Below are 22701 nucleotides of genomic sequence, written 5' to 3'. Positions count from 1 at the left end.
TAGCCTCAGGTTTCATACTGACAGCTCAGACAAAGAGATTTCAACAAGTAGCAAGTGGATAAGCTGTATTAGCAAACAGTAACTCCTAACCACTGAACCACACTTTCATTTTTCTGGATAAAAAGTCAACAGCAAGTTTTCTAAGTAGGTCCTACTTTTACCTTACATGTATTCCTGAAAAGAAATTTTAAAACAAAACCGTATTAGATGCAAGCACTGCTAGAATTTTTCATGGCTTCATCCCTGGGGCCCAGAATGGAGCCTGGCACGTGGGAGAATATCAATAAACAAACGAAGGAATGCATGAGTAAGGAAAGCCGAATAGTGCTTCGCACCGAGAAAACACTCAGTAGATGTTTTCTGAACTAGATTTAAAGGAATGTATTTTGTGTTTTTTTTTGTTGTTGTTGTTCTTTTGTTTTAAAGATTTATTTATTTATTTGAAAGGCAGAGTTACAGAGAAGCAGAGGCAGAGAGAGGGAGAGAGAGAGAGAGAGAGAGAGAGAGAGAGAGAGGGCTTCCATCACTGGTTCATCCCCTGGATGGCCGCCAACAACCAGAACTGCGCCAATCCAAAGCCAAGAGCCAGGAGCCAGGAGCCAGGAGCCAGGAGCCAGGAGTCAGGAGCCAGGAGCCAGGAGCTTCTGGGTCTACCATGCAGGTGCAGGGGCCCAAGGACCTGGGCCATCTTCTACTGCTTTCCCAGGCTGTAGCAGAGAGCTGGATGGGAAGTGGAGCAGCCGGGACTAGAACCAATGCCCATATGGGATACTGGCACTACAGATAGAGGCTTTACCCGCTACACCTCAGTGCTGACCCCAGCAATGTATTTTGCAAAACTATTCTACAAGGGAAGAGTTACCTTCTGATTTCTTACTTGTGTAAATCTAAATTTTTCATATTGTTTGCTTACAGTGCAGATGAAATGAGAAAGCATTCTCACTGAATAAAAATGCTATTAAAACTTTTTATAGGGGAAAAAGCAAAACAAAGCAGAGATGCCAAAGCTCATATAAAATCCTAGGATCATTGTAGAAAAACTCTTATCATCTTGGGACCCACAACTTTTTATAACCACAGTGGGGGACATTGCATTTAAATAACAATTCACAAAGTCAGATTTGTAGTCCCTTGTCAGGTCTCCTGAAGAGTTTTAATCCAACTATGGAGTACTGCAATGGGCTTAAGCCAAAGGGTCTTGGGAAAACTGCACTATTTAAGTGTTTTATGTTTTGGTTTTGAGAGACCAATAAGTGAGTTACCATTAGTAGGTAACTAGCATTATAATAGCTAGCCAAATTTCTGATGGATTCAGCTAAAACAGTAGTGGTGTGTATCATTCTTACTACACGGAAGAAAAAATGATGGAAGAGCCAAGTGATGACCTGCACAAAAGACAGCACATGTTTCCAGGTCCTGTTAAAATTCCCCTGCATTTCTTCCCACCAGAAAGTCATGAGAGCCTAGGGAACTTCAAGTTCCACTTCACTTAGGTGTTAAGCCAAGGGTTATCTACAGCATCCTTCTACAGTGGCGCCTGTGAGGGCAAGGATGACCAGAAGCCAAGTTGAATTCCCAATGAATTACCCAGGGGGTGGGAGTGGTGGCTGCATTGCTTCCCAGAGCAAGATTGGTTCCTCCCTATGGCCAGTTTCTCAGGGAAGCAGTTGTAATGTTTATGCCGGGCTTTCAGTACCCAGTATATCGCCTAGCACATGGTAGGCACCCAATAAAGTATGCATTGGACATAGGATTGCTTCCATCCTCTGCAACTTCTGCTTACTACTGGAAGTTAAATATACCTCATCCCCAGACTGGGGAAACTTTTGGTGAACCACCATAGAAACTATCACATCACAACAGTCAAGTGTACGCCAGGCACTTACACAGTGGCATCACCTGTATTATCAGTGCTGCTAGAACCTGGTGGATGGACCACCTGAATGGATACAGCCTGCTCTTCTGCTGGTTATGAACGCAGGCTCCCCACCCACCAGTAACCTTGGATATGACTTTTTCCTCCTTTGGATTCAACTGCCTCATTTATAAAACAAGGATCACAAAACGAACATTCTTTGCTCCTCTGAGGATTTTTTGAGAGGTAGACTCAAGTCATTCACAAGGCCACAGTACTACCCCGATAAATAATTCATGGGGTCTTCAGCTCAACGCAGGGATCATCATTTAAAATGGAAATTGCTGCCCATGATATCCAGACCTAAGATTTAAAGTAAGTGTGACTATGTGGAATATAATAAATTCTGTCAAGTTTTAAGAGGGGAAGGATTTTGTCTTCCTTTTCTTTTGGTAAGACTAAAATGCCATTACATTATAAAATCCATTAAATACTTGGTTTTGAGTATCATTTTGAGTGACCTTGATGTTCACATTTACTTTTCCTAGAGTGGAGTCCCAACCTGTCACACAGTGGGACAGAAGGAGGTGTGGCACCTGCCACTTTCCTTGCTGGACTCTTTGAAATGGAAAATGTGAGAGCAGGAGCATGTACACACAATGCCATGGCGGTTTGTTTTGTTGGTGACACCGCACTGTGCTCTCATTCCACACCAGCGATGGGGAGGAAGTCTCCATCCCCCTGCTTTCATGTAATTCTGTTACAGTGTGAACTTGCCAATCCATTGTTATCTTTCTGCTTTCTTTACACTCAATAAAGTGTTGGCAACCACAAGGTAAGTCCCTATTTGCAGTTGATTGTCCACCTACAGGAAATGCTGAAAATGATTTGGGGCTGTCCTTTCTGTTTTAGAAAAGGTCATTTTTATCCTGTGTAATTCACAATTGTAGGACTAATATATACAGATGCTTAAGGAACGAGATGATGAATGACAGAATGGAAAAAGACTAGGAAGCAGACAGTCTGGCAGGATCATTAGTCACCTGCGAATAAGGCAACCTAAGATTCCCATGCTGGCTGTAACACTGAGAATCTGAGCAAATAATTTTACCTGGTATCTTACAATCTGAATCAGGAGACATCAATTTCTGCTTCTAACCTCATTGTTTGAGATTGTTCGTGAGGTTGATAAGTGGCTCCAACATTTTGAGTTTGGTACTAATAAAATAACATGATTGGTGAGATAAGATATTCAAAGTCACCCAGAGAATAGCTTCCAAACCAGAGCCATGCTTGAATATACCAGAACAGCTGTATTAATGAAACCCTAGAAGGGTAACCCAACCCAGGAAGGAGGGCAGCAGAAGGAACAGGGATCCAAGTCTGCTCTGAGTAGCTGTTGCTGTCCCTGTCCCTGTCCAAGGAGCTAGATACTGACGCTGGGGGTTGAGGTGTCTACCTGGAGTAGCCTGGATGAAAATACTAATATTATCCATGCAGCCTATTTTGCTTTCAGACTCACTTAGCAACCTTCAGATAACTGATGGATCTTCCTGCTATATCAGTCTGAAATGCAGGTGTCCGAGATGGGAGCCACTGCTTGCTTGCTTGATCGGTTCATTCACTCAACAAACATTAAGAATCTACTCCCTGCACTGTTCTATGCCCTGAGGACAGATCAGTGAGTACAAATAGACCCCAACCTCTGTCTCAGAGAGCATCCATCCTGGTTGGAGGAGACCATTGAACAAATAAAGCACACAGTGTGTCAGATGGTAATGATAAAGTGCTATGGTGAAAATACAAAGAAGGGAAGGAGTGAGGGAGAGACTGCTAATTTAACAATGGGAGCAGGAAGGTCTCCTGATAAGTTAAATGAAAGAAGTGAAGGTAGGAGGCACTAAATGTCTTGAGGGAAGATGGCCTTGTGATGTCTGAGGGAGGCCAGGGAGGTGTGCACCAGGGAGCCAGATGGGACAGAACTGTGACTTGAGCCTTCCCATGGCTGGAAAGAAGATTCCTTTCCATGGGGGTGTGGTGATTTAGGAATCTGGTGTAGTCTGTACTTCTGCCTGCTTTGAGCTTGGCTAGAGTGAGTCTATCTTTTATGAGATTGAACCACTCTTAGATTCTTTGTCACATTTAACTTTCTGCCCCCCAAAAGCTGAGGATATAAACTCAAACTTGGGGACTTCTTCATGGTGGTGCTATTTGAGCGACCAACAAAAACCCCAAATCTTTGTATCATCTCATACAGTGTCAATAGAGGCTTCAGATGTGAGTTCTGCACTATATAATGTAAGGAATCATAATTATTTGTGGTTTTAATGGTGGCTTTACAAACATTGAGATACAGAATTTTACTGGTAGACTAAGAGATCATGGACGAAGAATTGTTAACTATAAAGTTCACTGATGGACTTTGGAGTGAGACAGATCTGGGCTTGTATCACAGAATTATCACTTAATAGCTATGGAGGCTTAAGAAAGTTATTTGAGAGTTTGTTTCTTTCACCATAAAGAGTGTGGTGGGAAAAATTAAGTAAAACGAAGAGAGTGGTTGTAAGGATTAAATGAAGCAATGTTCCTGATGGCAACGCATTGGTATTCATTCATTCTGTTTCTCCTCTCCCACTTCTCAATTTCTTTGCACTGTGAGAATTGCTGCCCACAGGGAATCATAATGCAATATATATATATTTTTTTTGACAGGCAGAGTGGACAGTGAGAGAGAGACAGAGAGAAAGGTCTTCCTTTTGCCATTGGTTCACCCTCCAATGGCCGCCGCGGCCGGTGCACTGTGGCCGGCGCACCGTGTTGATCCGAAGCCAGGAGCCAGGTGCTTCTCTGGGTCTCCCATGCGGGTGCAGGGCCCAAGCACCTGGGCCATCCTCCACTGCACTCCCTGGCCACAGCAGAGAGCTGGCCTGGAAGAGGGGCAACCGGGACAGAATCCGGCGCCCCGACTGGGACTAGAACCTGGGGTGCTGGCGCCGCAGGCGGAGGATTAGCCTAGTGAGCCGCGGTGCCAGCCCATAATGCAATCTTAATCAATCACCACTTTTGGCACCAAAGGCTTCTTACCGTACTCTCAAATATGGACGCCAAGGTTGTCATCAGAGGGGCTGAATGAATCCACCGTGCACTTGTGTTATGCTACACGTTCTAGATCTCCCTACCTCCTTTAGAGCTGGGGAGGGGAAGGAAACACCTACTGTGAAACACTCAGTGTGGTGCTCAGCCAGTGCTCATCCTCATTAATGTTAACTTTTACCATGTCTATTTCATACCTTCTGAGAAATTTTATCGGAATGTTGTATGTATTAGTTATGTTATAAAAAAGTAAAATAAGACACAACAAAACTATGTGAGTGGCAGTGGTTTATCTTATTGATAACAATGGTAAACTATGAGGGGTTCTCTATTCTTTTGTCCAAATATTGGGCATAAACTGAATGGGAACTGGGAGCTGTGATGATTAGTTACACATGTCAAGTTGGCTAGACTACTCCATTATTCAAACCCTCTCTTAGGTGTTGCCGTTGAAGGGGATACCTCCAGTCAGTTGACTTGTCAGCCTCACCCAATCAGTGCATGGCCTCAGAGCAAAACTGAGACTTCCCTGAAAAAGAGAGATTTTTCCACATGACAGCAGCATCAGCTCTTGCCTGAGTTTCTAGACTGAGAGCTTGCCCTACAGATTTTGGACTTGTCAGCCCCTACAATTGTATAACTCGATTCCTGGAAATAAATTATATGTATGCATATAGGTGCATATGCATATATATTGGTATGTATACATACATATGAGGGGTCTTTCAAAACATTGTGGACAATGCATATTATGAAAAAACTATACCTGACTTCCTAAATTTTGGTTGTACTACAGCAAACTTAGTTTGAAATTTCCTTTTTCCTGGAAGTTTTTGAAGCACTCTCAAATATATGTTTGTAGAAAAATAGAATAAAAACGTAAGTTTATTTTGGTGCAGAAAACTTGAAAATCATGCGCAATTTTTTCATAATATGCATGTCCATGTACTTTTTGAAGACCCCTCACCGTGTGTACTTCTGTTTCTGTGCCTTGGAGAACCCTGACTAACATAGGTATAAATGAAGGCTTATTTATCTGTCTCTCTCTTTTGTCTGTAATTCTTTAGGATGCCTATTTGCATGATGTAATTTTATTGAAATGAAAACTCAACAGCTCCAAACTGCATAATAAATCTGTTTCAGCCTCATGACAGTTTCTTTTTGGTTGGAGCCGAGCAACCTGACCCCCGAGGTGTGGAGATCATCCCTACACTGACAATGGTTGGCATGGCCTAACCTCTCAGGTCCGCAGGGTGCATCACCTGGGTTCTGGGTGAACAATAGAATGAACATAAATGCCAAGTGGATAATTTGTCTCTAACAATATAGATGTGTCAAGAGGGCAGGGAGTTGAAACTGTTTGGCTTGCTACTCTCTAGGTATAAATTCAGAGCACAAGCAGGATACAAAAACTCCTGTAAGTGGAAATGTATTTGTGCCGAGATGGCATCCCTGCAATTTCTAGAATGAATGCACAGGAGGACAAATTACCATAAGAAGAGATATTACTGAGAGTGTAAATCTGCTTCCATTTTTGCTAGTCTGTCCATAATCATATGGAAATAAACCCTTGGAGAAAAGTGAGATAAAAACTATGACATCATCTGAATTTTGTGTCACTGCTTTAAGCTACAAGCTTGGGTGGGCTCCAGCCTTCATTTTCTCATCTCCAAGTTAATTTTTCTACTTTGTTCATTTTTTTTCATTGTAAAGCCTTTCTTACAGCACTGTCAGAGAATCTGAACAAAAACAACTTTTAACACATTTCCAATTCATCATTTTGTTGCTGATATCTCTTAGTCATTTGTAGACTTTTTATAACTTTGTACACATTTGGATATCAGACACTCACAAACAAAGGCAGGGGCAAATTCTGTCTCTCCAAGAGAGATCAACCAGGAGCACCAACCAGCAATTACCTTCTCAGAACTACCTTCCGTTAGCGAGTCCAGACATGAGAACTTCTAAGAGGTAGTCAGTGGTTAAGATGGACTGACTCGAGGGGATGGAAACCTACACTGTCCCTAAAAGCTCACGATTGGGCACGACAAGCCTACTGGCCGTAGACAGAGCTATGGAAAAGCTAAATGTAACCTCCAAAAACCTCTGCCTTCCACATCACCATTTTGTAATTTTTGGAACGCTCTTATCTTCGGAGAACTGCTTTCTAATTCTCATGTTGTTTCATTCTGCTTATCTCTTCAATCTTCAGTTGGCTTCACTTCTTTCTTCATTTTTCCCTATTTTCCACAGTCAGTCCTTTAGCTTGCTCTCCTCTCACCCCCATTGTGAATTTCCCATACTTCTCATGCCTTTCTCTCTTTTCCATTTTCACCTCTTCTTTGAATTTCTTTGCCCTGTTTTTTAATTCTTCTTCCTCTGCCACTGATCTGTTATGGCTTTAATCATTGCTCAGGGGCTTAAAAGCACCGAGGGACTGACATTTCTTCCCTGAAAAGGAGAGGGATTTGTGACTGTGGAAAAACCAGCTACAAAGACCCAAGACATTCAATTTACAGTGCAGTTCTTTTCTTTCTTCTTTAGCGCTTTAGCTTGGATTAGAGATGGACCACTCACTGCATCTCACAATGGCAAAGCGCTCCAGGCCTGACTTCTCTGCCCTGTGCATCACATGACAAGGTGGATCGCAACTACTATGTTTACACTGATTGCCAGAATTTTAAGAACTGCCCTTTGCCAGAAATGGCTGACTCAAGTCTGTCTGGAAAACTAAAACAGTGCTATTTTATGCTCTGATGAATCAGATTCATTCTCTGCCCATTCATTTTGAGCCCCTCCCCTCTCTTCATTTTTTACAGCATTCAGAAAAAAAAAAAAAGGCATAGCTATGGTTTTCTAGGAAAAGAGTGCAAGAGCTTTGTCCAAGTGACCCTGGACAAAGGCTGCAAAGATTTTTCACATAATACCCTTAATCAAGAAGGTCTTTTTGGCCAACTGGACCGAAAGCAAGATCTTGATAAAGGAAGAGCGGTAAACTGGATGGGTTCTTCAAGAGTCTATGTTTTTAGAAAGTACTAGATTAGATTAAGTTGCCAGGAAAACAAAACACCAAATGCATTTGACTACGAGATGTCACTTGAGCTGCACGTCACCATCTAAGTATGGACTCCAGAGCGTTTTAACTGAAGGACTCATCCCTTTCGATAAGTTTGGCTGTGAATGTGCGTTACCTCTGCGTTTCTTGACGAGCAGACGCACATACCTTGATGTTGAAGGGCTCAAAGTCATTCTCTGGTGCGCAACAGGATCAGGACAGGATCCGTGAGATTGTTACTATCAAAGGATACTTGTGGTCAAAGCCATACCACATCCTGAAGAGCCGGGCGCTCTCTGCTTTGGTTGTGCTTTTATCCAAGTTATTTGCTTCCTGGAAAGAGATAACGAAAAAGGATAAATAGTCAAACATATTTTATATAAAAATATACATCAAACCAAATTAAATTTAACTATGTTAAAAAAACAATCTTTCTAAGTATAGGCATTTTCTTCTGAATGGTGAAGCAGCTGCCAAGCAAATTAGCTCATAGATCTTGCCATGCGGATGTGATTCCTCAAGTAGAATTCAACATTTACTTTTCTTAATAATCTTGATTTTACGAAGCAACTAAGAAATGCCACTTTTTGGCCATCAATAAAAACGATATCTCTGTCAGGTTGTGGTGATGGGAATTTTGTAGTTACTTCTGTTCTGTTTGGATGGCATTTATTTATGGATTACCAAAAGGTCAAGGCTAAGAGATGATGCCAGCCTCATAATTGTTAAACTCATTCGCCTTCATTTTCTTTTTGGCAGATCACTACCAATGGCTGGGGCTGGTTTTGCTATCTTCCTGCGTAGACGATGAAGAGTTCTGAAAGAGATATTCCTGGTGGGAAGCTGTAATCCCTCATACTGTGCTTCATTCTCCCCTGCCACCCTCTCCCCTCTGCCCCAGGGCTACAAAGGAAGAGAGGATGAGAAGGAATTGAAGACAAAAAAGAGAGAGAGAGTATTTGATGGCATTCATGTGCGAGTAGAAGATGAAAATGTGAGAAAAAGGAAAGAAGGTGAAACACTTTGAGAACTTCAGACACACTTGATGATAAAATTTGCAGAGTGACACAAAGGATATTCCATGACATTTTTACTCTGTGTATCCCATTTGGCATATTGAGAAAAGAGAATTCCAGTCAGTTGCAATTACCCCCGCGATTAAAGGCATTTATATCTTTTTTTTGGCATTTATATCTTTTCTTAAGAAGATTTATTCATTTATTTGAAAGGCAGTGTAACAGAGAGGCAGAGGCAGAGAGAGGTCTTCCATCTGCTGGTTCACTCCCCAAATGGCCACAATGGCTGGAGCTGAACCGATCCAAAGCCAGGAGCCAGGAGCTTCTTCAGGGTCTCCCATGCAGGTACAGGGGCCTAAGGACTTGGGCCATCTTCTATTGCCTTCCCAGGCCATAGCAGAGAGCTGGATTAGAAGTGGAGCAGCCAGGACTCCAACTGGTGCCCATATGGGATGCTGGCACTACAGGTGGTGGCTCTACCCACTATGCCACAGCGCCAGCCCCAAGGCATTTATATCTTAATGTGGATATTGTTGTTTTGTTGGGACCATGGTTTCCACCTCCAAATTTCACCATGAGTTGGTAGCCCAGGAGTTACGTGAGCATTGTTCCAAAGATTAGATGGTGCATGGAAGTTGAGGGTGATCCATGGGCTCACAAAAGCCAGCCCTTGGGAGAGCCCAAGAGGATCTGCTGTCATTCATTTGTTTAATTATCCCTTCATAGTCAGTTCCATTATTGGTTAATGGTAAATGTTAAGGGCTCTATTCTGCCTTCTGAAACATATATATACTACCAGGTGCTTCAAGTGCCATTCTCCACATGTGAAACGAGATGACAAGGAAGTAAAGTGTGGTCCATCTTGAATCAGCCACTTACTTTTTGCCTAAAATGATTGAAGCAGGAGTGGATGTTAAGCCTGGCAGGTAAGATGCCTATATCCTATATCCAAAAGCCTGGGTTCAATTCCTGGCTCTGGCTCCTCACCAGCGTCCTGCCAGTGCAGATCCTAGATGATGGTTCAAGTAATGGGTCCCTGCCATCCACACAGGAGACCAGGATCCAGTCCCAGCTCATGGCTTTGGCCTTGTCCCAACTCTGGCTGTTGCAGGCATTTGAGGAGTGAACCAGTAGATCTCTCTCTCTCTTTCTCTTTCTCTCTCTCACTCATACACACACACACATACACACACACATTCTCCCTCTCTCTCTTTCTCTCTCTCACTCTCTCTCTCTCCCCCTGCTTTCTCGAATTAAAAAAAAATGTTTAAGCAGAGACTCACAGTGAAATTTAAATTCAAATTTCTCATTGCCCTTCTCATCGGTTGTCCTAAGATATCTGAATGTCAAATCTTGTGTGGTTTCCCAAACAGTGGTCCTGAATATGCCACTGTTCACATGATATTGATGGGAATTCTGGCCAATCATGCAGATAAGGATGGGTCTGACAGTGTTACACACATTTCTTAAGCGCAGGACTTCTCAGGGCCTTTATGTATAAATGAACACGGTAAATCTTCAAGAGTAACAAACTTCTGTCTTCTGATAGAGTTGGAGTGTCAAGTTTTATTAGCTCGAGTTAGGATTTATTTGTATTTCCCCCTAAGGGAAACCGGGACATCTGCTTCAATTTCCACACTTCCTTGCACTTTTCTCTTGATATTTCCACCCAAGAAAGGTGTCAGATGTGCACACCACGTTTCCTCCACCATCACGCAGCATCTGCAAGTTCTTCCTGAGCTCCCATCCCCCAGCAGCATGTTGGGGTTCAGCCGGCAGAGCAAAACTGCTCATGCGGAATGAAACTGATCAGAGAGAGCTTGGGGAAAACAGTGGGGCCTCCCTCCTTCCCACAGGCACTTACTGATTTCTGTCCCTTAACAGGCATAGGTGACTTTCGGTGGCTGATGACAGGATAAATGATTGAACCTTATAAAAAGGAGTGTCAGCAAATTCCTGGGCTTGTTTATTTGTTTTTTCAAGGAGGGGAGGGAGGTATAACGGAGAGCTCTGCTGACAACCAGGGCCCAGGACCCTGGCAGACGCTCTGCGGCAACCCAGCTGAGCGATGCTACAACGCCAGTCCCTAGTTATTGAATGCTCATTCATTCTCAGCAGCGCGGCACATTATCCAGTCATTAAGTTTTTCAGTCATTATTTCTCACTTCTCACAACCATCCATCAAGGTGGGGCACGTTACACCTACGTTGCCCATGAGGACCTAACAAAGCACAGAGAAGGGAAAAAGTGAGCTCAGGGTCATGTGGCCAGTGAGCACGAGCTGGAATGTTGGACTCCCAAGACGATGTTTCTTTACACAACAGCTGACTCAGTTTTTCAAAATGTGGGAAGCATAGGCATTCTACAATCAGGCTTCACTGGCCTGCAGCTTCCTGGACTGTAAAACGATTTGAGGAAATTGAACAGGCTGGTCGCCCAGGTCCCAATCACATGGAAAATACTTATTTTTTAAATGACAACTATAACAGCTAATGCTTCCTGGACACTTACCATGGGAGTGTGGAACCCAGTGTAAGTGCTTTACGGCTATTAACTCTTTAGATTCTTATGAGAATTTGATGAAGTATGTTCTACTCTTATTCGTGTTTTATAGATGAGAAAACCAAGGCAATGGGGGCATGGCACACTTGGGGCCCCTCAGCAGCCAGGATTCCTCTCATCTAGATGAGGCACCCAAGGAGCAAGGTGGGAGCAAACTGGAGCAAAGAGATACCAGAGGGCTGGCGCCACGGCTCACTAGGCTAATCCTCCACCTGCGGCGCCGGCACACCGGGTTCTAATCCCGGTCGGGGTGCCAGATTCTGTCCCGGTTGCCCCTCTTCCAGGCCAGCTCTCTGGTGTGGCCCAGGAGTGCAGTGGAGGATGGCCCAAGTGCTTGGGCCCTGCACCCCATGGAGACCAGGAGAAGCACCTGGCTCCTGCCTTCGGATCAGCGCGGTGCACTGGCCGCAGCACGCCGGCCGCAGCGGCCATTGGAGGGTGAACCAACAGCAAAAGGAAGACCTTTCTCTCTGTCTCTCTCTCACTGTCCACTCTGCCTGTCAAAAAAAAAAAAAAAGAGATACCAGAACAGGGAGATGGGGCTGGGGTACTGGGGGTATCACAGATGCTGAGCTACAGCATCTGCATATACTGCTGAATACTAGGAAAATGCATGGCTCCCCTCGGCGGGGTGGCCTGCCAGTGACTTTGAGAGTGTCCCATAGAAACGTAACTTCAGTGAGGAATTTCTCTAGACTCCTAGACAGTGATGTCAGGGCTCCCACGGTCTAGAAGACTCTCCCTTTCTTTCTTATTTCCCTCTCCTTTGTATTTTATTTCTGGAGAGGAATATATCAGAACTTGCAAACATTCCTAAAAGAGCTTATATTCTATTTCTGGCAAATCTTTCAGAAAGATACACACACACACACATACGAACACACATATGTGTTAGTTAATGGAAGCAATACATATTGGGTAGCATTTTGGAAAAAAATATTGACATAATCTTTTTTTTTTTTTAAAAAGTCTTATTTATTTATTTGAAAGTCAGAGTTAGAGAGAGGCAGAGGGAGAGAGAGAGGTCTTCCATATGCTGATTCACTCCCCAAATGGCAGCAAAGGCCAGAGGTGGGCTGAGCCAAAGCCAAGAGCCAGGAGTTTCTTTTGGGTCTCCCACACAGGTGCAGGGGCCCAAGGACTTGGGCCATCTTCCATGGCTTTCCCAGGCCACAGCAGAGAGCTGGATTGGAAGTGGAGCAGACGGGACTCAAAGCAGTGCCCATATAGGATGCCGACACTGCTTTACCCACTACGCCACAGCGCCAGCCCCAAGACACAATCTTTTAAAATAATTTTACTTGGGTAACTGGACAAGTTATTCATTTTACTACTTTGTAGAGGAACAAGCTAGGTTCCAATTAGAATAAAACATTTGTGGATCGTATTATCCCAGGTGGGGTAAATTCCACTGATGACCCAGCATTGACATTTGTGCTGATCCAAGATAAAACTTTTCAGTGTATATCTTACATATCTGTTGGCCCAGTTCTGGATCCATTCATTTATTTCTCTGAAGTTATTGATGACTTAATAACTTGGTTATGAAAGGCCATCCATAAATGAGTAGAAATAAATGAGTTAGTCTAGTGTGCGCTCTGCTTGTGCACTGGGGGTTGAAGACAAATGTGCCAAGGGAAGGCTGGCCTTAGCAGTCACCCTGCAACAGGGAAGGTATCTGATGAGGCAGCACAGAGAGCAAGCCCCTGGGAGGGCCCAGATGGGCAGAGGACAGCAGGTAGCATCATCTATCTGGATTACTCTGAAGCAGAGATCAGCTTGCACCACAAGGACAATGCCTGTGAGTACTCATTTTAGCTGTAGAATCTGGAATTTGGTGGTGTTTTTCTTTATCATTAGCAATATTTCTTCTAAGGTCCTTTCTCAAAGGGGAGAGAAGGAAGTGGTGCAGATGTTGGCATAAGCAGAGGATCCAGAAACCAAATCCCCAAATTTGGACTCTACCCTTTTATAACACTAGTGCCCTGCCAACCCTGAGCTTCAAGTCCCAGTACTGTAAATGGGGCCTGGAGATTGCATGGTGTTGGGTCTCAGCCTGTATTTGCCTTGATACTCCTGAGGAGCAGAATGGTTGACACAAGTGGAATTTCTGACTCCTCTAGTGCCCTCTATTTCAGGGAATATTTAAAAATGACTGGGGCATTTGATATTTTTCTTTTTTCTTCTTAGAATAGATCAGAGGTGGGGGAAAGAGTGAGCACAGTAGGACGTAAGTAGTTTCCTTTTGTGTGACTCTCCCCTCATCCCGGACTCCCTGATGCTTGACAGCCCCTTCTGCCCCGGGGAGCCACGGGAAAATGATGACGGTACTCTGCTTTTAGCTTATTTGAACCTCTGAGAGAAAGCAAGAGTCTCTGCATCTGTGTACACCAGACACTGGAGCAAGAAGGGATTGTTTGTAGCATTAACTTTAATGAAAAGGAAATGTAAATACATTCCTCTGTAAATGCAAATGTAAATACATTCCTCTGTCAATATTCAAATATGGAGCCTTGGCTAAGTGATCTGGATGAACTCTGCTCTGGGATAATCCTGTGGGATTGTTCCTGATTTCAGGGGGATTCAACGGATTAAGTCCAAGAGAGATTTTCCTTTCTATTTCTCAGGATTTCATATCCAACATAAATGTCAGTGGACTTTGAGCAGAATGATAACAAGGACAAATAATTATCATAACAAATCTGCAGATTTGGTTCCAAAGCACTTTTTCACATGATGCCGTGGATGGCATTTATTAGCAGTACTTTTACCCTACCATTTCCCTCCGATTTGGAGTGTATTTATGTCATCATTTCAAGTTCATTGCCTTGATTTTCTAATTAACAAGAAGAAGGCTATATTCCATGTAGCTCAAGAGAAATATTTCTGAAGAGAAACCATGGTGTAATTGAGGGACAAATAGGAATAAAAAAACCCATAAATTTTTAGATCTTAGCCTCTACATAGAAAGCACTTTACACAAATATTAACAGCTTCTTCATGCTCAGGTAAATTCTAGAAGTTCCCAAGAAGGTAGAGTGAGAAAGTACAGGCTTAGGAGAAAAACATACAATAGACAGGAGCCAGCCCTGTGGCGTACTAGGCTAAGCCTCTGCCTGTGGCACCAGCATCCCATATGAGCACTGGTTCCTGTCCCGGCTGCTCCTCTTTCAATCCAGGTCTTTGCTAATGTCCTGGGAAAGTAGTGGAAGATGATCCAAGTGCTTGGGTCCCTGCACCCATGTGGGAGACCCAGGAGAAGCTCTTGGTTTCCGGCTTTGGATTGGCCCAGCTCTGGCCATTGCAGCCATTCTGGGGAGTGAACCAGCAGATGGAATACCTTTTTCTCTGTCTTTCCCTCTCTCTGTCAGTAACTCTACCTCTCAAATAAATAAATAAATAAATAAATCTTGAAAAAAAAAACCCACAACAGACAATTAGACACAGGTAGATAAACTGTTAAGGAGATGCAGAGACATCATCAATATACCACTAATTGGGCTAAATTTTTGGTTTCAAGGGTGGGGAATGTCAGGCCCGCAGGCCATAAAAGGCCCCTAAATCATTTAGTCTGGCTCTGCTAAGGCAGCTGCAGGCAGGATGCAAAATTCAATGAATCTACAGTAGGCTAATTTTTAAGTTGATAATATTGTGTGGCCTATGAATAATGTTACAAATATCCGAATGGCCCTTGGCATAAGTGTCCCCACCCCTTTTAGGTACAAATAAAGGTTCTGATCTCGATAGCTCGGTTAATCCAGGTGGGGAAAAATGGGTTTGTTTTGGGATAATATAATACAATATTGTGGTGGTTTAAAAAATATATATCTACAAATTCTTTGATAATTTCATTTTAAAAGACAGAGTCTAACTTCTCTCCTGACCGGGTATGTACTATATTCTAATGAGTAGAATATGGAAGAAACGATGGCGTGTCATAGTCAAGATTGGCTCATACAACAACATAATAACTTCCGTCTTGCTCTCTCTGTTGGACGGCTTGCTCTGCGGGAAGTTGGCAGCCATATTGTGAGGTCCTTCAAGTGCCTATGTGGAGAGAGCCTTGTGGTGAGGAACTGAGCGAATCTTCCTGGCAACAGCTAGGCAGGAACTAAGGCCTCCTGCCAACATGGAAGTGGATTTTCCAGGCCCAGACAACCCTTCAGATGACTAGAATTCTTGCTGACATCTTGATTGCAACAAACATACGATAGGATTCAGGCATTGAACAACAGGCAGCTCAGGACTGTGATCCTTGAAAGAGGGAACAAATGAAGTGAGCTCTGTTTCCTTTCCCAGTTGACGTGCAAGGAAGGCAGAGTGTCCCAGCAGGGAACCTGAGCAGTCTCACTGAGTTGAAGAACCAGAGCAGAGATGGGAGTTTGGGTGCTTCTGAAGGGGCTGGGACTTTTTAAGGCTCTATACTAGGGAGGAAGGAACTGGGCAGACAGGGTACCCAGAAGTCCACATGGATATTTCTCTCAGATCCTTGGCTGAAAACCAACCTGTGCGTGAATAAGGTATGGTTCACAAAGGCTTGCAGAGAGCAGCTGTTCTGAGGTTGAGAACTAACTGGAGAGATTAAGGTAACAAGTTCAAAGTCAGCTATGCAGTTGAGACCCCAGGAAAAAGCATGCTTTACTGATAGGGACAATGTTCTAGAATAATGAGGATACCCTAAATCTAAAGACAAAATGTAAATATATAAGCCAAAGCAAGCATAAAATCAAGATTTATAAGATTTTAACTGCTTGACTGAATAAAATACAAAACCCTTTATAGAACAATCCAGACTCTGCACAATGCAATATTCATAATGTCCAGCATATCACAAAAATTATTAGACATGTGAAGAAAGAGCAAAGCATACACTATACCCTGAAGAAAAGATAATGACTCTGGTGTTTAAGAAAAAACAAGTAAGGGCTTTAAAAGAGCTGTAAAAACATGCTAGAGAAATTAAAGATGTAGGCAATGAGTACACAAATGCAAATATCAGAAGAAAAATGTATGCTGTTAAAATAGAACAAAATAAAAATTCTAGAAAAAAAGTGCAACTTGCAGAATGAAAAATTCACTAGCTTGGCTTAAGGGCAGATTGGTTACTACAGAAGAAAGTGGAAATGGACTTGAAAAGAGTTCAATAAAAATTATCCAATCTGTACGCTGCAGAGAAACAAGATGAACAAAATAGAGTAGTCCAAAGATGATATGAAAAAAAAAAACATAAAGTAGTCTAATACACACAAGGATACTTTAAAAAAAAGTATCATGCAAAATAGAATTAAAAGATGTTTATTTTGGTGCAATTAAAAAAATCTATGTATAGTGTTTTTCCACAATACATACTTTTTTTTTTTTTTTTTGACAGGCAGAGTGGACAGTGAGAGAGAGACAGAGAGAAAGGTCTTCCTTTACCGTTGGTTCACCCTCCAATGGCCGTCGCGGCTGGCGCGCTGCAGCCAGTGCACTGCACTGATCCGAGGGCAGGAGCCAGGTGCTTCTCCTGGTCTCCCATGGGGTGCAGGGCCCAAGCACTTGGGCCATCCTCCACAGCACTCCCTGGCCACAGCAGAGAGCTGGCCTGGAAGAGGGGCAACCGGGACAGAATCCGGCGCCCTGACTGGGACTAGAACCTGGTGTGCCAGCGCCACAAGGCGGAGGATTAGCCTAGTGAGCCGCGGCGCCAGCCCCACAATACATACTTTTATAAACTCTTTGAAGACTTCTCATTTAATAGTTGGGTACTAGAAAGAGAGTAGAGGAATGTGAAGAACAAAAGATGTTTGAAAAAACAATAGTTGAATATTTCCCAAATTGATGAAAAATATCAACTTAGTAATACAAGAAACTTAGTGAATCTGAATTAGGGTAAATTCAAAGAAAAACAAACAAGAAATATAAAAACCAAACTTCTAAAAGCCAAAGATAAAGAGAAAAAACATAAAAGAAACCAGAGGCAAACAGGGCATATTATGTTCAGGGAAATAAAAAGTTTGTTTCTACCGACTTTTCATTAGAAAAAACAGAGGTTAGAAAACAGCAGAATGCAAATTTCAAAGCACTGATTGAAAACAAGCAGCAAGCCAGAATTCTGTGTCCAGCAAAAAGCTTTGAAATACATGATGCAATATCTAACAGAACTGAAGACAGGAATAGGAAAATCTCTAATTACAGTTGGAAGTTCTATTAGTAACTGATAAAATAATTAGACTCCTGCTCACCCCCAAATCAGCTTGGTGTAACTGACATTTACTGAAGAAATATTTCAAGTTACTATAGGGGTCAATTTATATGATTTATATGGTAAATTAAACGCATTAGGGGTACTAATTTTTCATCTCTCCCTGCATCCATGGCCTTTTCTCTGTTAGTAGTTTTTTCAACCAAAGATTTATCCATTTATAGATCTATTTCCTAGGATGATCTTGCAACTTTCTTTGGTTAATATAATGCAGCAGCAGTACCAGGGCCTTAGGAAACCTTAGATATTTTTGCTTCCATTCTTGCCCTTGTCATTTCCCGGGGAAAGGCATGCCCAGGGTAGCCCAATCAGCGCTGGATTAGAAGAGATTCATCTGGGACACAGCCACGTTACCTGAAGTTATCCCAGTTAAGGCTCTCCTAATCAGCTAGCTGCCTTCCTACCCCAGACGTGAGAACAAGCCCAGATAAGATCAGCAGGGTTTTCTGGCCAACCTGTAGTTGACCTTAAATATCCAAACAAGTCCAACCTAGAGCAGTTATCCCCTCAAAGCGTCGTGAGATACATGTGTTTATTGCTCCACACCGCTGAGATTTTGTGTTTGTTATGTAGCAGTGATGTGTCAACAGATAACTGATGTGATATGGCTCCTGCCTGTATCTCCAACTGGCTCATAATCTGGAACGTGCTCCCCCACCATGGCTCACTCTATACTAGTTGGACATATTCTTGCCTCTAGGCCTTTGTCATGTCTGGAATATTCTCCCTTAAGACATCTGCATGAACAAGAGTTTTAGATTGGTTGACAGCTCAATCCTTGCTGGGGGAAGTAGCAAGCAGAAGGTCACACAGTTAGACCCACTCCTGCTGAGAGGGAGTAGAGCCTGCTGCTATGATGGGGGCTGACATGAACCATTCCAAGAAAAAGACTTCCTAGACAGCTTACCAGGGATGCGTGAAGGGAGAGATTCCACACTGAGATATTCAAAGAAGAAGGTGAAGAATATGCTGTGGTCCCTTGAGATGATGGTATAGTTCATATTCTCAATATGACTGAAATGTTAGACTGGTCAGGAGTAATGAGGAAAGTGATTACTCAGATGTCAACTGACAGGCTACCTTACTAGGAGAAGAGGCGATGTGTACCCACTGGACGACTACCTATGGAGGGAGCGGTACAAAGGGATGATAAGGAAAAACAGCTTTGGTATCTTTTTAAAAACATTTATGAATTTATTTGAAAGGCAGAATTACAAAGAGAGGAAAAGACACAAAGAGAGATCATTCATCTGCTGTTTCACACCATAAGGCTGTGCCCGGCTGAAGCCAGGAGCCTGAAACTCCATCCAGATCTGCCATGTGGGTAGCAGGGGCCCAAGTACTTGGGCCATCTTCTGCTGCTTTTTCACACACATTAGCAGGGAGCTGGATGGGAAGTGGAGTAGCTACAACTTGAGCTGGTGCTCATTTGGGATGCCGGTTTCGCAGGTGACTTAACTTGTGGCATGGTTGGTCCTGGCTTTGGTCTTTAGCCTGGGCCCAGCACATTGCTGGTGTGTTGTCTTAGAAAAATGTCTTTAGTTCCTTGAACTTTAATTTTATAATTAGTAAAACGGGAATATAATAGATATTGGTCAGGCAAGGGTTCAAGGTGGTTTTAATTTATACATAACATATATATGAAAGGTGCTCACTAAATTGTAGCTGCCAACTTCCTCCACTCGCTCATTATTATTCCTGCATTCTAGAGCATATAATTGTAGAATATATTGATAAGATAAATATATAGAATTTAGTGCTATGCAGTTAGTGGGGACTAGGTATACCTTAAGATATGTAAACCACAAATAAGTATAACCAAAAATTTTAGTGTTGGCAAAAGGAAAATTCAGTATGTTTTCTCTGGCATATTCAAGTTACAATATAACTTAAAAATAGTTTCATCTAGGTCTGAGCCTCGTATTCTATTTCTGAAATATTTAGCGGAGGATGTAGCATGGAATTTACATTCTCTAAGACCAGGTCCAGCAGTAAAAGGGTAATGATGAAGCAAGTAGGAGAAATGTTGATCACTGTTCAGTTTGGGGAGTGGTAAGTGGAATTCATTATTCTGTTCTCCATGCCTTTATTAGGAGTATGTGAAAATAGTCACAATAATGACAAATTTTATTTGACGACCCCACCGTCTGCTGATTAATCTTTTCCTTTATTGAAGCTGCTTGTATTCCCAGCCTTTGCAACTCCTGATGACCCTGAGAAAGAAATATCAATTGTGCAGACAAACAAATGTTTCTATTCTTCACCAGGGGTCTCTTCTAGGCTTCAAAGGTATTCCAGGTTATGGTTTTCAGGGAGCTGGCAAACAAGTCTTTGTTCACCTTGCTCGCACCCCTCATATTTGACAGACACTTTGTTGAGTCCTTCTTAGCTCTGGTCTTTCTGATGGAGAAATCCTAATCCTTTTAATCCCCGTTGCTCTGGCAGCAGCTCCTTCTGTGCAGTTACTGCAGCTGCCCTTCTTGGAACCTTTCTCAGCTCTGGGCTGACTTTGTTGAGCTGCAGCAATCAGAACTGATCCACTCAGGTTACACATAAGCATAAAGGACAACCAGAAACCGAATTTCAATGAGGGGACTATGGGAAGTAAAAGAGAACTGGATTTTAATACTAGGAGAAATCATAGAGAAACAAGCATAGTGGGAAAAGATAAAGTTGTGCTAGAAAGGATGAAAATTATCCTCATTGTAACAGTTGGCAGAACAAGAAATTGTTTCAAAGGATCAATTCTGTTACTTCTCAGCTCCAAACTACCAGTGGAGCCCATCATATGTATAACAAAACCAAATGCATCACTGTGGGCAATGAGCTGGCCCCAGCCCTCTCCCCCACCGTCTGCATCCCCATCTCCTTCCACCTTGCTTGGCTCCAGCCACACTGACTTTCTTGGTGCACTTGGACACAACCTCACCCATGTGACTGCAGGGCCTTCGTCCTCGCTGTTCTATCTGCCTGCATCATTTCCCACCACCCCACCCATCACATGGCTTGCTTCTGCTTCTGCACATCATTTACTCCCCTCATAAAATGTTGCATCCTGCCGCGGCTCACTAGGCTAATCCTCTGCCTGCGGCGCCGGCACACCGGGTTCTAGTCCCGGTCGGGGTGCCGGATTCTGTCCCGGTTGCCCCTCTTCCAGGCCAGCTCTCTGGTGTGGCCCAGGAGGGCAGTGGAGGGTGGCCCAAGTGCTTGGGCCCTGCACCCCATGGGAGACCAGGATAAGCACCTGGCTCCTGCCATCAGATCAGCACGGTGCGCCGGCCATGGCGGCCATTGGAGGGTGAACCAACGGCAAAAAGGAAGACCTTTCTCTCTGTCTCTCTCTCACTGTCCACTCTGCCTGTCAAAAAAAAAAAAAAAAAAAAAAAAAAAAAAAAAAAAAAAGAATGAAGGCTAGTGTGGTCTTTGGTCTTTGGGGCTTCTCATCTACTCTGCAGAGGTGTGCTCCAAGGACAAGGAACCAATCTGTCAATGACAAAGGAAACTGCCTATGGTGGGCGGAGGAGGATTTGAGGGTTTTTCTCTTTTCAAGTTTAAGAGACATAATATCACAACTGCAAAACTTCCCGTTTCTCAATGCAGCACATTTGCTCGGAGTATGTATTTAAAGTTTAATACCTTCATATGGGACATACTCTCTAAAGCTTTTGTGCCTGGTACAAGTAAGACTGTAAAATCATTCACATTTTAAAGGTATTACAAAGCAAAAAGGGAATTGTGACATTGCTAGTTAGCCATAGCTACAAGTTCATAATCCCAAAGGTTATTTTACTCTCCACAAACAGAGAAAGAGGAAATTCCTATAAAAATATACTCATGAAAATATACATGTTTATTCTGCATTTTGAGAGTGTACAGTCAGTAATGGTTATATATACCTACAAAACTTTGAGCTTTTGGGGAGTAAGAATAAAGTCTCTCTTTTTAAGGTTGACTAGTGCAAAGATAATCCTCTTTGTTAATGCAAGCTTAGTTGAATAAATGCAAGCCAGTGGAAACATGCAAACCACCTAAGAATTAGGGTTACACTCCATAGCTCAACAGCAATGGCTGAGAAGTAAGGTGTTGCCAGGCAAATTGAAGGCAGAGAGGTTCTTGACAGATATGTTGGAAAGTACCAGAAAAACTGTCCATGTCAAGTGGCAGCTACAGAGACTATGGCTTGTTCTCCAACTTCTGTTGGAGCTCACTGTTTCCTGTACTTGACACTGAAGACAAGAATTCTTTGAAGGTGTAGAGCTAACATCTTTCTGAAATGTGACTACTTTGATAGTCAAACGTTATGGCTAATAAGAACACTTACAGAATGTTTCTTGATTTTAAAATTATTTCATTTTTAAGCAGTAGCAGTTGAGTAGGAACCCTGTAAGTCATCATATTAGTTACTAAACATCTAAGTAGATCTTTCTTTGACCTCTGAAGGAGGTTCCAAGTGAGAAATTCCTTGTAAGACACAGTGACCTGTGAAATTCGGTACCTCTGGAGAGGGTGTGATTCCTCCCTCTGAGGCTGTGAATCTAGCATATTTGTGGTCATTCCTTCCTCTGCTTCTCACCTGGCCACCAGGAAGCTTACTTGTGGCTCCACTCAGGGAGGAGAGAGGTCCTCCCTGTCTGCTTATTCATCATTATTGTTTTGACTTTTTGACTTTCTGCTCTTACTGTTTTTTTTTTTTTTACTGTATTTAAAAATTCTTTAAAAACCTTTTGCTATTTTTTATATGTGGTAGCATAAGCTGCCTCAAATCCTTCATAAAATGAGATGGGTTGAGCTTAATTAAAATCGGGCAGTTTTCATAAACATAATCCCCTTGATTGTCATTGTAGTCTAGGGAAGTTGATGTTATTACCATTTGCAT

At 42.8% G+C, this 22701-nt stretch overlaps 1 protein-coding gene across 1 annotated transcript in view; it reads right to left on the bottom strand.

The window, feature by feature from the left end:
- The window catches only part of SLC9A9 (solute carrier family 9 member A9), a 612515-nt gene that overhangs the window by 100592 nt on the left and 489222 nt on the right, over positions 1-22701 (bottom strand). Inside the window, exon 14 of the mRNA XM_002716580.5 lies at positions 8257-8336. Within this exon, the coding sequence (XP_002716626.2) occupies positions 8257-8336 (80 nt within the window). The remainder of the gene's footprint in view (positions 1-8256; positions 8337-22701) is intronic.

The sequence above is a fragment of the Oryctolagus cuniculus genome, chromosome 4, assembly GCF_964237555.1.
Source record: "Oryctolagus cuniculus chromosome 4, mOryCun1.1, whole genome shotgun sequence".
Taxonomy (NCBI): domain Eukaryota; kingdom Metazoa; phylum Chordata; class Mammalia; order Lagomorpha; family Leporidae; genus Oryctolagus; species Oryctolagus cuniculus.
Note: the sequence above shows the minus strand (reverse complement) of the source record. Positions and strands in the feature narration are given on the sequence as shown.